This window comes from Centrocercus urophasianus, unplaced genomic scaffold (assembly GCF_019232065.1).
Source record: "Centrocercus urophasianus isolate 14NV4802_14NV808 unplaced genomic scaffold, USGS_Curo_1.0 seq_3, whole genome shotgun sequence".
Lineage (NCBI taxonomy): Eukaryota > Metazoa > Chordata > Aves > Galliformes > Phasianidae > Centrocercus > Centrocercus urophasianus.
In genome coordinates, this window is record NW_024884866.1 from 1,643,357 (window position 1) to 1,655,966 (window position 12,610).

Here is a 12,610-nt window from a genome sequence, read left to right on the forward strand (position 1 = left end):
AGGATTGTCTTGTGTACAATGTAATAGTACTGTGTATATTGCTGATATTGTGCTTCAACAGAGTTGGTTCACTGTAACAGTTCCAACAGTGTGCTTTTGTCCGGAGAGTATTGTTGAAAGGTCTTCTTCAAGAAACAAGTGAAACCTTTTAAAGAAAACAACGTCCTCTGTGACCAGAGACTGAAGTGGATTCATACTAGATAGAACTGACTAGCAAAATTGTAGGCTTTGGGAATGGTAGGTGTGTGCCTGATTACAAAGATCCCTTTGCAGTACTTTGTATTCTATAGTGAGTAAAGTTAAGTGGTTTTTTCTTTTCTCCTGTTTTCCCAATGAAGACACAATTTTACTTCCTAAAAATGTATTTGCAAATGTACATTTGCTTTCTGTATGAAAGCTCTGACTTTGGTTGCAACCTGTTTTTTTTTTTTTTTTTTAACCCTGCCTTTCCCGGGGATGATTAACTAGTTGATATTTAAAGTATTTTAATGGAAGTTGTCTTTACACTGATATGGCAGAATAACTAGTTGATATTTAAAATAGTTTAAAGGAACTTGTCTTTACACTGATATGGCAGAAATAAGCCCTCTTGACTTGGAGTTAAGAAATGTGGTCTTTGACTGTCCGGGTAATATTTATATGTAGTTATCATTGTAGTTGTAGCGAGTGTGAACGATGGCTTCCTTTGAACGTAAGTAGAACATCTTTAAAAACAATTGAGAACTGCTATAACCAGGAACCTCAGACATAAAGTTCAAGAACCTCAGAGGTTTTGCTAACTGCAGTGGAATGCATCATTATTTTGTCTTAAGAAGTGCAGAAAAAATAGCTGTTCTAAGCATTGTTCTCTCTCCACGCAGTGTATGCCATTTATTTTTCTGTATATGGAAATGCATACTATGCTATTAACCACCATTAATTTGCATTTCATATATCTACCTTTTCCGTAGATGGGCCTCGGCCTACTCAAAAAGAGACTTTATCTCTGCGTGCGTTTTTGCTGATGTTCATTAAACAGCTAGTGATGAAGGTGGGACATCTAAATTTCTTTTCATTAAGAAATCCATTCTAGTGCAGCATTTTCTTCTAAGCAGGCTGAATATTGAAAACAAGTAAATAGAAATAGCATGTAAGGTGCATCTTACTGTGGCTGTTGCTGCAGCCAAATGCACTTTTCCCATTCAAGCTATTGTTAATCAAATGTGAAGTCATTAAATCTTTACCTGAGAAAGGTCTACTGCTTAGGAAATAGGGACTGCTCTGATTCATTTGATTCCTTATTATGTTTTTTTGGAAAAACCATAAATGATTTAAGTGAAATTGAAAGTAACTGGAAATAAAATTCTATAGTAGCGTAAGAAGCAAAGTTGGCTGTAGGTGTAGCCAACAGGTTCAGGTCTACTTTGAATCCTCTATGACACTTTAATTTGTTATTAATGAGATGTTCATATTCTCTGAATCAATTGACATGAGCTTTTTTATGTTACTCTGTCAATTTCATTGTACTTATTAGTATCTGCCTATTTTCATCCGTGTATTGGGTTCTTTGTTTTAAAAACTTCAGTGGACCCTTCTTGGGCAAAGAAAAAGCTGTCTTCTGTTTATGAAGCTATTATAGTATCACGTGAAGGCAAATTTGCCTCGTGAGACTTGAACTGTATGTAATTGTGGCTTCTGATGATGCTCTTTTGACAATGATTCTTTTGTCCTTGAAAGATAATAGTTAAAACTTGGGTTTTTTTAAAGGACTATGGAGTAAAAGAAGAAGAATTGCAGGCAATCCTCAATTATCTGCTCACTATTCATGAGGTAATTTTTAAACGTTTGCTTTTCTGGGTGCTACTTTAGCTCTGTGTTTTCCAGTATTGCTTTCTTGATATCGCTCTGTAGAAGAAATAGCAAGTATTGTTCAGCTGCATTGTAGCAATGCTGAACTGCCAATATTCTTGCAGTGATTTAAGCACTATGTTCAATGTTAGATTGAAGTTCATTAAGCTAGGAAGTCAAAATGGTTTCCTATGTTGTTCTGCAAACTGATTTGCCAAGCAGAGAAACAGATGGTGAGACTGACTTAGAGGAGAAAAAAAAAAAAAAAAAGACGAAATACTATTTTATGCTGCCTAAGTAATATTTTTTGTTTCTTACTCCTTTTTATTTTGCTTCTTAAATAAAGCAATAAAATTGAAAACATGCATTAAAAAATAAAGATGTATGTTAATGGCATATAAACTTAATTGGGAGAAAATGTTGGTTACCACTGATACATCTGCATCTTCATATTTTAGCACCGGGAAAAGGCACTTTATGCCAGATGCAACATCAAAGACAAGGGAAATGGGAACATAAATCTAACTGATCTCATCTCTATAAGGGTGCTTGAAATGGGAAAAATAAGGAATTAATTGAACTTCAAGCAGTACAGATTTTTTTTTCTTTCTGTTTACACCTATATTTTCCTTTTATGCTTTGTGCTGATTACTGGTCCGTGCACTTGGCAATATCATGGTCATTAACTTGAGTCATTCTGCTTTAAAATATAGATACTTTAAAAAAATAAGAGTCTTGTTAACATACAGGAGTAAACCAGAAGAGCGGAGACTTTGTGGCCTTCAGATAAGAAGGTGATATTTTTAACTGTTTAAGCCACTTATAGGGTAAAATATTAAAAGCAGGATGCCACAGAATAAGGTATCTTCATGTATATTCGAAAAACGTGAAACAAATAGAATTCGGTCTCGTCGTAGGGCTTGTAAGTCAGTGACAGTCTGTGATATAATCTAGTAATATGTTTAGGTGAATACAGTTGTTCAGAGGGATATAAAACTGATTTTCTAATAGGGAAAGAACCAGAATATTTGTTCAAAAGTGGAAAATCTGGAAAGTGCCTATAAAATAAATTTTCATTTAATTACTGCAATGAATGATAAAAGGAGAAACAATCATGTTTCAGTATTTCATAGGTTAGTTTTAGTTATAACTAACGTGGAACAAATTCTTAAGCTGTAGGTTAGAGTGCTTTAGACTATGGGTGTAGAAAAAAACTTTATTGAACAGCTAGAATTACTCACTTTAAATATTGCCTGAGGCAAGCTGTGGTATTATTTTTCTTTGGGTGGGCATTTGTTAGTAGAGATTTTATGTTAAACAGCTACCCTGTGTTACAGAAAATGTGCAGCAGTTAATTTCTAGCTGCTGTGCAGTAAAAGAGAAGGGAATGTGCATATGTACAGACCAGTATGTGCATGGAAGGAAATAACAAAGTCTCATAGTCTTTTCTCTGCCTGAGACATACTTCCCAGTCATTGATGTCAGTTTTTACTCTACAAAATAAAGTATTTTCATCATAATGTTTTCTCCTGGTTACGTGCTCTTGCCTTCCAGGTTTGTAGCTCTTTTGATCTTGTCGTAGTTGTTACTGTTACTCTCCACATAATTTTGAAGTATTTTATAGTGATTCTTTTAGCCAAAATAATGTCCTAGCATAGATGTTTTTTAATTGAAATTTATAACTATTACTCAACAGGATGACAATCTAATGGATGTCCTGCAGTTGCTTGTTGCTCTCATGTCAGAGCACCCAAGTTCGATGATCCCTGCTTTTGATCAGAGGAATGGATTACAGTAAGTGAAGTTTTGTAAGTGGGCAAAAGGAAATATTATTTTTGACCATACTGTTACTTGCTACAACTGCCATGAAATCTAAAAGGTCCTCATCAGTATGTGTTGTGATCTCACAGTGTTTCTCTTGGGAGATTTTTGTGTCCAGGTATTCTTTTGACAAGTGGTGATATTAGATTTATCATTAATGAAGTCTTTTTAAAAAAATGTTTCCAGGGTGCTGATTATGCTTACACAAGTAGTTTGATTTGAATTAGTCTATACAGTGAAGTCTTAATCTACTAGCGTTTAGTCTTCTGCCTCCCTTATTGCATGTGTTTTGGAACTGAAAAGGCTGAGAAAAGTTTGTTCAGATTTCTTCTGATCTTTATTAGCTTTTTTCCTTCCGTTTTTTTTTTAATGTGTAAAGCGTTATCAGACTTGTCAGGGGAAGCCCTTTACGTTTGTCACTGCTATATTCACAATCTCTGTTTCCCAACAAAGTTGGGAGTTAGAGAGAGTCATTACTGAAATTTACTATTTTAAAATCAATCTGTCTGGACATGGCAGGGGAGGAACTTAAACAGGCAAACAAATATAAGAAGTATTCCTAGAAGTGTATGAGGAATAGTAATTCTCTTGCTATATAAAGGCAAAGTCTCATTTCATACATTTTGTTGCACCTATTGGTTAACCCTCATTTATACATATATTTTTTCAGTTGCCCTTTCCCAAGAGACAACATTCAGGCACATTTGTAATTGGTTCCCCCACTCGTAGTGTTAGGCTGTGTCTTTTAACCTATTTTCTTCACCTTAGACTTCATTTGTATGGTAATGTATTATGCTATAGGAAACTAATAAGAACTCCGAATAATAAAACATTTGAATGTCATGTTGAGTCTCCAATGTAATATATTTATTTTTATTTAACAACTGGCACTAGACATTTTCTTTTTTATTAACTGGTGCACAGGAAAGTCAGTATGAATAGTGAGTCTACTGTGAGAAATCATTTTGCTCTCCTGTCTCATTTGTTACATTCCTTGCTCCAGTATGGTCGCCGGTCATATCTTGGCTCGCTTCCATGCTTAGTGATATAACTGCTATTTACAATTACCAATTCTGTGTTCTGGAAATTAATGAAGTGTGTTTTGCTCCATCAAATGTGCCTGATCTCAGGTAGTGTTCTGTTGTCAGTATATGCCTCTGAAGACACTGTCGAAGCCTCTTACAGTCTCCTGTAGTAGCTAGTCTATAGGGAGGAAAGCTCCTACCAGTGAGCTTAAGGAATGGACACCTGTAGAATTCTGCTCGTGCCTGTGGTTGCTTTTTTTGAAAATACAGGTAAACTACATTAAAGATGATGTGGGTTTTGAGAACTGTTCATGATTATTAACTTAGGAACTCCAGAGCCAGGACTTCTGAAAGAGGTTTCTCAGGAATTTTCGTTTGCCTACTCTCCTGTTGTCCTATTCTGAGACAGCTGTAATATAATCTCACCCAGTTTTGATTTAGTGAACAGGGCAAACTTCTTGAGAAGATCTTTTGCTTCAAATATGTAGAGATGAGAAGCTATCTAGTATTCAGGGACAGTAGATGGGAATATGATTATCATATGCTTACAGAACTTGAGTGCTGCTTGGGGGAATGGGCTTTTTACACTGGCTGCCAGGCAAACTTCCTACATCACATGTCCTTAGAATGTCACTAATTACTGTTTCTTAACTTTGAATGGCCCCAAGAAACCTAGTTGGCTAGTGTAGCTACTGCATTCAGCAAGAATCTGTTTATCCAGAGAGGGTTGTGTAAATGAATTGATTTTCAAGGCCCCTGTGTATGTTGGCTTCTGCATCTCTTGCAAAGAATGATAAATTGGTTGTTGTTCCCAAAAAGCAGAAACCAGAATGAGTGAGATGATAGAAATTCATACCAACATGCTGTTGTTTTACTTTTGTGTGTACTCTGTTGAATCATGTGAGTATCAAATATTGTGGTATTAAAAAAAATCCTCATACCTATGCAGCTACAAATGTAGCAAAACAATTGCTTGCTTAGTTTTCTCCATAAAATATCAGATGAAAATAGTTGTGCATGTAGAAATTGCAGTAGACTTTCCACAGCTGCATAGGTAGATATTGATCTTCGGGAAGTGCTTGAACTTGATTTTAAAGTCTCTAAATATAATTAAAAAATGTGAAATCACGAACTGTCAGATGGTTAAAAAAAAAAAAAAAAAATATATATATATATATATATATATATATATATATATATTTCTGTTTGTTCTACTCATTAAGAGTTATTCTTTTAAAATAGGCTTGGACAATCTACTCCAGTTAATTTGTCACGCCAAAAACTGTTAGCATTTCAGCTATTTCAGGAAGCTCTGTGTTTTTTATACTTAGGGTCATCTACAAACTTTTAGCATCAAAAAGCGAAGGCATCAGGGTGCAAGCTCTGAAAGTGATGGGATATTTCCTAAAGCATCTTCCTCCAAAGTGAGTATTGGTTTAAGTCTTAAAAAAAAAATAAATAGTATCTTGTGACTCATAAATGTATAAAGATAATTTTTAATAAATGTATAAAGATGATTTTTATTTATATGCATGTCTGAGTTGTTTTGTGTATGCGTATTGTTTTGTATGTGAAATGAAAAAGCTATGTTGTAAGTTATGCATTAGATATACTAGACTGAGTAGTGGCTACTCTTATTTAAGTACTTTTGTCACTAATCCACTTTTGACATGGTAAAAGTACTTGTGTCTAGATTTTTTCACTTCCTTGTCTAGGTCGTTTACTACTTAATTGCTATGTGGTTGCCTGCTCTTCCAAGTGCAGTTTTGCATTATGTCAGTGAAATTATGAGCAAGAATTATTTTGGTGAGATGGAAACTCTTATTGTTTACTGGAAACTAGATTTAAGATGTCTCAATTGTCATTTCAAACCTTTTAAGTAAAATTGGGTAAAACTGAGCTAAATCAACAATTGTCTTTGTAATTTGCCTGATAGCTTTTATGAGTAAGCCATTTTTTGTTGTCAAGCTTAGCAAGGTAAAAAGATTTTCAGTATTTCAGCCTTCTCGGCTGAGACTGCATCTTAATAATTTACTTGTAAAGATAATCTTAATTCACTTGTGAACTGTGCGTCTGATAGTAGGGCCTTGATGGGCAAATGTCTATGCTTTGTATAGTAGGAGTGTCACATGGTCTTGTCCACTATTTTTCTTCTTTAAATACTTCACCATGTTTTTGTTTCTTGGAAGTCATGAGGTTGTGCAACTATGTCAGGAAGTCTTATATTGATATCAGTGAGCTGAGTTACCTGATTAGTTGATTACAATACTAGATAAATATTGAGATCACTGTCCATGGTTAAACGATGTTTTGGAGTAAATCAGGACAAAGGTGCCCTTTTCTTAAGGTTTATCGAGAATTCTATAGGGGTGTCTTACAGGTTTTTGGACCTATGATTGACTGGACCACATTTACGTAAGAAAGACATCTGTCTTCACTGAGTGACTGGTTCCTTCAGAACTGGTGTCCTTACTCTTTTGCTTTGTTAAAGTGAAAGTCTTAATAATAAAAATCAGTCGCTCTGTATTTCTTGAGGCATGCTTTTTTCTTTGGCTAGTTGAATACTTCTGCTTATTTTATCTTTCTGTACTGTTTTAGGAGAAAAGCTGAGATCATGCTTGGACATGGATTGTTTTCTTTGCTGGCTGAAAGGCTGATGCTTCATACAAACCTGATCACCATGACCACATACAATGTCTTATTTGAGGTAGTAACATACTTCAGTTAAAATTCCATCTTTTTGATTATTTGTAAGACATTGTTGGAAAATTGCTTGCATATTTCTACTGATGTTTTCCAGATGACATCAAAACTGAAGTGTGATACAGTTGAGTGCTGCTTTTTTTTTCCTTGAAGTTCACTGCTAGATTTTTTTTGCCTAACTTGGTTATGTTTACTATGAACAATTTCAGATAATAAGGAAGCTGAAAAAACATAATTTTTATAGCCATCGAGAAATGGAATAATAAGGATGGTATATGAAGTTGTATGCAACTATTTTTCAATAAGCTCTTTTGATCAGTGTCGATATGATGTCTGTTCTTCTCTCTAGATTCTGACTGAACAGATTTGTACCCAGGTGATACATAAACAACATCCTGACCCAGATTCAACGGTGAAGATACAAAATCCTCGTAAGAATGATAAATATTTTTCAGTGATACCGTAATAAAAGTCTGCTGGGAGAGGGAAGGAGGGAGTTGCTTATTCATTACTTCAACCAGTCTTAATTCTCATCTTGGTTTTAAGTAGTTTTTCATACAAGAAAACTCTACTTAGGTGGAGTTACGTAGGAAGCAAGTCTCTTCAGCTTTTGATAAGACATTTCAGTTTAAATATGTATGTAGTTCATAACTCACCATTTTTTTTGTCTGTGCAGTCATGTTATGAAGTGGATTTTCAATACTTGTATGCACGGAGTACTTTGGTTTAATACATGTTAAGGCTCCAGCACAGTTCTGATTGTATTATTTGCTGATTGCCAGACTAAATTACCTGAAATATGGAAGCAGCCTTCATCTGAAGTAACCTTCAGGCCAACGGTGCTGGGTGGAAAGTAGAAGTGTATCTGCTGACTGTCTTGGTTAGCTTGCTTTACGGAAAGTATCTTGATACGGGATGATAGATGTCTTTCGAACTAAGAGGAAATACTGATCTCCTTTCCTGAATTATATGCAATATTAATGTAGTTTTTGTATAATACAGTGGTATTATGTTAGCTTTGGGAATTCTTTTTTTTTTTTTTTCTTTTTTTTTTTTTTTGAGAAGTATGTATTTCTCACTTTCATAGCTGCATTGTTATTAGAAGTAGATCGTAGTAGTGGGTTTGCTTCATGTGGATAGTTGGGAAGAGAAATCAAAGCAAAGCAGATAAAGAAATCTGGTTACAGTGTGCAAATGTGTACAGTGTGTAAATCTTTGCCTCATGGTAAATCTGTATGAAGCAGGAAACTTGACATATCTGTTTTTTGAAATTTTTGAAGCTGGTACTTCCTGTTGTAATTAACACAGATTATTTGTTTTGTGAGATACATATTAGTATTACTCAGGCCTAGTGGGACAAGTGATTTCTGAATTAATTTTTGAAATCAATACTGATTTTCTCAACGAAGAAATTTCCTTTTTAAAAGAAATTGTGCAAGATGAATTGAAACCGTCAGTGTCTGTGTACAAGTTGCATTTTACTTCGGGAAATGAAGTTAGCTTTCTGAAGTTACGAGAACGATGACTGCTCCAATGCTTCAGTAGGATGGAAGATACCATTTTGACCATCTCCAAAAGCATAGAAAACATTACGTTCCTAGAATAAGCAGTGGAACTTTAAATCAGAAAGGTTTAGTCTCCTTCCACAAACACTTTTTTTACGTTAGAAGTAGTTAAGAATGATAAGTTATTCACATTGTTCAAAAATTCACCGTCATTAATGAAGGACAATATTTCTGCATTTTTCTCTAGTTGATTTTATTATACCTGATACTTCTTCCTTAAAATAAGGTTCTAATGCTTTCTGGTAGGAATGCATTTTAAATTCATTTGTCATCCAGTAACATTTGTGTTGCTGAAACTTGATAACTAAAAAAAACATATCCAGAATAGTTAGAGGGATTTGAAATAGTTAAACTTTCTGCTCAAATAGTTACTTCTGCTAAGAATATATATTTTTTGTGAATTCACTTTTATTGAAGTAATTAGTATTAAGATGATATTTGAAGGTGTCTTTATCTTTGCTTGGTACTAATATTTTCTTGCTTGTTAAATGTTGTACAGAGATTTTGAAGGTTATTGCCATCCTGCTACGTAATTCTCCCCAGAGTCCAGAAACATTGGAGATTCGGCGAGCCTTTCTCTCAGATATGATTAAACTTTTTAATAACAGCAGAGAAAATAGAAGGTAAGATGGCTTACCTTATGCATATATGTATGCAAATAAGCAGCATAAAGAACGTAACAGGATATTCTTGTTAGTCTCATTAAGCATTGCTGTTCAGCAAAATGTGTAACATGGTTTTGAATATGTAAAATTGGACAATATAATGTATCTGTATGCTGCTGCAATTAGAGATGTCGTATTCCTCTCTGGATGGATGTGTATTTCTAAAACACATTTTGAAATTATATTAAATAGTGTGTATTTTGCAGGAGTTTGTTGCAGTGCTCCGTTTGGCAGGAGTGGATGCTTTCTCTTTGCTGTTTTAATCCCAAGACTTCGGAGGAGCAGAAGATAACTGAGATGGTGTATACTGTTTTTCGAATTTTGCTTTACCATGCTATCAAGTATGAGTGGGGTGGCTGGCGTGTTTGGGTGGATACACTGTCTATCACACATTCAAAGGTAAGTGTGTAAATTGGGAGCTTTTTTATGCTATGTAATGAATTTTGGAGCCTTAAAGTGCTGGATTATACAGTATGTTAGTCTTAACCTGACAGTGAGTATTTAAAATAATTATAATACCATTGTTTGTATCTATTATCAGATATAATCCTTTCAAGTACTCCACAATTAAATGTTAGTTTGGTTGGTTTAACGCTTCAAAGGAATGGGTGGATTTTTTTTGTTTGTTTGTCTGGTAAAATATTGATAGTATTGATTTTTACTGAAAATCAATGGCACGTGAGGTTCATTTTAGGAGCATTTTCTGGAAAATTTTAGTATCTGCTTGGGATTTTAGTAATGGTGTGAGCACAAGGGGGCGCACCGTATCTATTCATAAACAAAAATACCTTTTGGTGATATGAACAGACTGTAAAACCAGTGGAAAGCAGAGATATCAGAGTTAAGACAGATGCTTCAGCTGTTAAGCTGTCATGGGATACGAAGTGTGAAGGCAAATCCTTGTAGTATAGAAAGACTAGTAGCCTTCATTATTTTACTGGTGTTTTTTGTTTTGTTTTTGCTTTGCAACTAGAAATGTACCATAAAAGTTGTTAGTGGGTCTCTAAGCAAATTGAAGTTATATTTTGTGCAACTCTTCTCTCTTTGTCTGAACAAAAAAAACCAAGGCCAGTATCTCTTGTGGTTTATCAGAAATAATCAGTTAAAATGACTTAAATTGTAAATTCAGTATTTCTGCACATGTGCAATTTAAGCATGTAAGAAAGGACATCTACAACTGTTCAAATGCTAATGTTTGATTTAGGGTTCAATGGAGTTACTAACGCTTCTGAGAGTCTTTGGTTTTGTATGAGTTCCCCTTTTCCCTCCGTCTGCTGAAACAGCCAGAATATTGTTATTTTGCAGCTCTCTTAATTCTTTGCATACATAGCTTGATAGTCAATTATTTGGCTACAGGGAGACGAATGTAGAAATCAGTATGTTAAAAAAAAAAAAAAAAAGTGTATGGTATCATTAAGCAGTCACTTGGCTAAATGCGTTCCAGGTGCAAAGAGGACAGTGCCCAGTTTTAACCCTTTATAGAGATTACTTTTTCAGTTTTGGAAATATGCTTTATCACCTGTCTTTTGTGTTGGCTCTGCTGTCTTCAGAAATCTGTTTCTTCTCTTTCGCTTGAGTTGCGGAGGTGTGGATAGAATAGATTGCACAATGGTGAGGTGTAGCCACATAAAAAATAACTAATGTATGTTTATAAAAACTGGTTTAATTTAAAACATTTGTGTTTGCTTAGAGTTGCTGGGGAACTGTCCCTGCAAAGGGAGGATACCTTCCTACCATTGGTATAGAAAGCTTTGGTGTATTGAATTCTGAAATGATTTTCGGTATTTTAAAAGCTGTATGCCTAGTTTTCTTTTTGGTTGTAAGACAAGGTCGTGTATGAAATCCAATCCAAGCAGCTTTGGTATGAAAATAATCATGTGGATTTGGGATCATGATCTTAACTTAGTGACAATGAGATGAATCAATGGCTAGAATTTATAGGTGTTTAAAACAAAACAAAATCAAGGTTTTCAGTGATTCTATTATAGCCAAATATTAGTAGGAGAAACCTGTTTTTAGGAAATAGCAGAATACCAAGAAATAGGAGGTACAGATAATTATTCTTGACTTTGTTTTTTGTTTCTCCTTTGAAGTAGCCATATGTGGTTTTTGTGCAGTACCATAATGTATGAGAATATGGTGTTGTTTGCCCTTCGTGTTTCTTGCAGGCAGCTCCTGGAGTGCTGGCATACAGCAAGGTATCCTCGGTGGTCTAAGCAACTTCCTATTATCAGTTTGCCTCAGTCTAACTTGTTGGCTTCTTAGTCAATATGTAAGGATGTTTCCTTCTTCCACTGTACATCAGAAGAAGTTGAACTGTGGTGGGATTAGAAGTATATGTTACAGGCAGCACTAGCAATGGAGCGGTATTGACGTTTTGAAGGAATTCGGATCAGTTTGAGTTCTGTTTATTTGTACAGTGGTGCTAATATCCATTTCAGGAAGCAAATGAAAAGGAAAACAAAGGAAAAACTTTTTATACATTTGCCTTGATTTAAAGAAAAACAAAGTATTTGCATTTTATGCTGGCTAGATGTATAAAACTAGGCAATGTGTTTCATAGCTATCTTGCAACTATTTTAACATAAATTATGATAAATTGCTTAAAAAAAAAAAAAAAAAAAAACTGTGGTGAAATGTTAGTAATCACTTGAAAAGGTCCTTAGATATCCATATCGAGTAAGAATTGATTTTTAGTCCCCCTTTTTTAATTTATATTGAATATCATTCTATTCTGCCTTACAAATATTGAGATTCATACCGGTTCATACCTATCATGAGATGGACATGGCTCAGATGGCAAATTGTTAGATGTTAAGTGCATCTCAGGTGTATTTGATTTCTAGTATGCTTTCAAAGCGTTGTAGGAATTATGGGAACAAAATATTTCCTTAACACTGCTAAGAGAATAACCAATTTGTGTTTTTATTATTTCATCTCTAATTGTATTGGGTTACTGCTTATTTTTTCTTTTTACAACCCTTTGCTCCTTTCTTGCTACTAA

At 34.5% G+C, this 12,610-nt stretch overlaps 1 protein-coding gene across 4 annotated transcripts in view; it reads left to right on the forward strand.

Moving 5' to 3' along the window:
- The window catches only part of LRBA (LPS responsive beige-like anchor protein), a 367,611-nt gene that overhangs the window by 48,919 nt on the left and 306,082 nt on the right, over window positions 1–12,610 (forward strand). For all 4 annotated transcript variants that reach the window (XM_042828460.1, XM_042828457.1, XM_042828458.1 and 1 more), the window contains exons 14-21: window positions 951–1,030; window positions 1,747–1,809; window positions 3,524–3,621; window positions 6,005–6,097; window positions 7,272–7,380; window positions 7,726–7,807; window positions 9,441–9,564; window positions 9,813–10,005. In XM_042828460.1, the coding sequence (XP_042684394.1) occupies window positions 951–1,030; window positions 1,747–1,809; window positions 3,524–3,621; window positions 6,005–6,097; window positions 7,272–7,380; window positions 7,726–7,807; window positions 9,441–9,564; window positions 9,813–10,005 (842 nt within the window). The remainder of the gene's footprint in view (window positions 1–950; window positions 1,031–1,746; window positions 1,810–3,523; window positions 3,622–6,004; window positions 6,098–7,271; window positions 7,381–7,725; window positions 7,808–9,440; window positions 9,565–9,812; window positions 10,006–12,610) is intronic.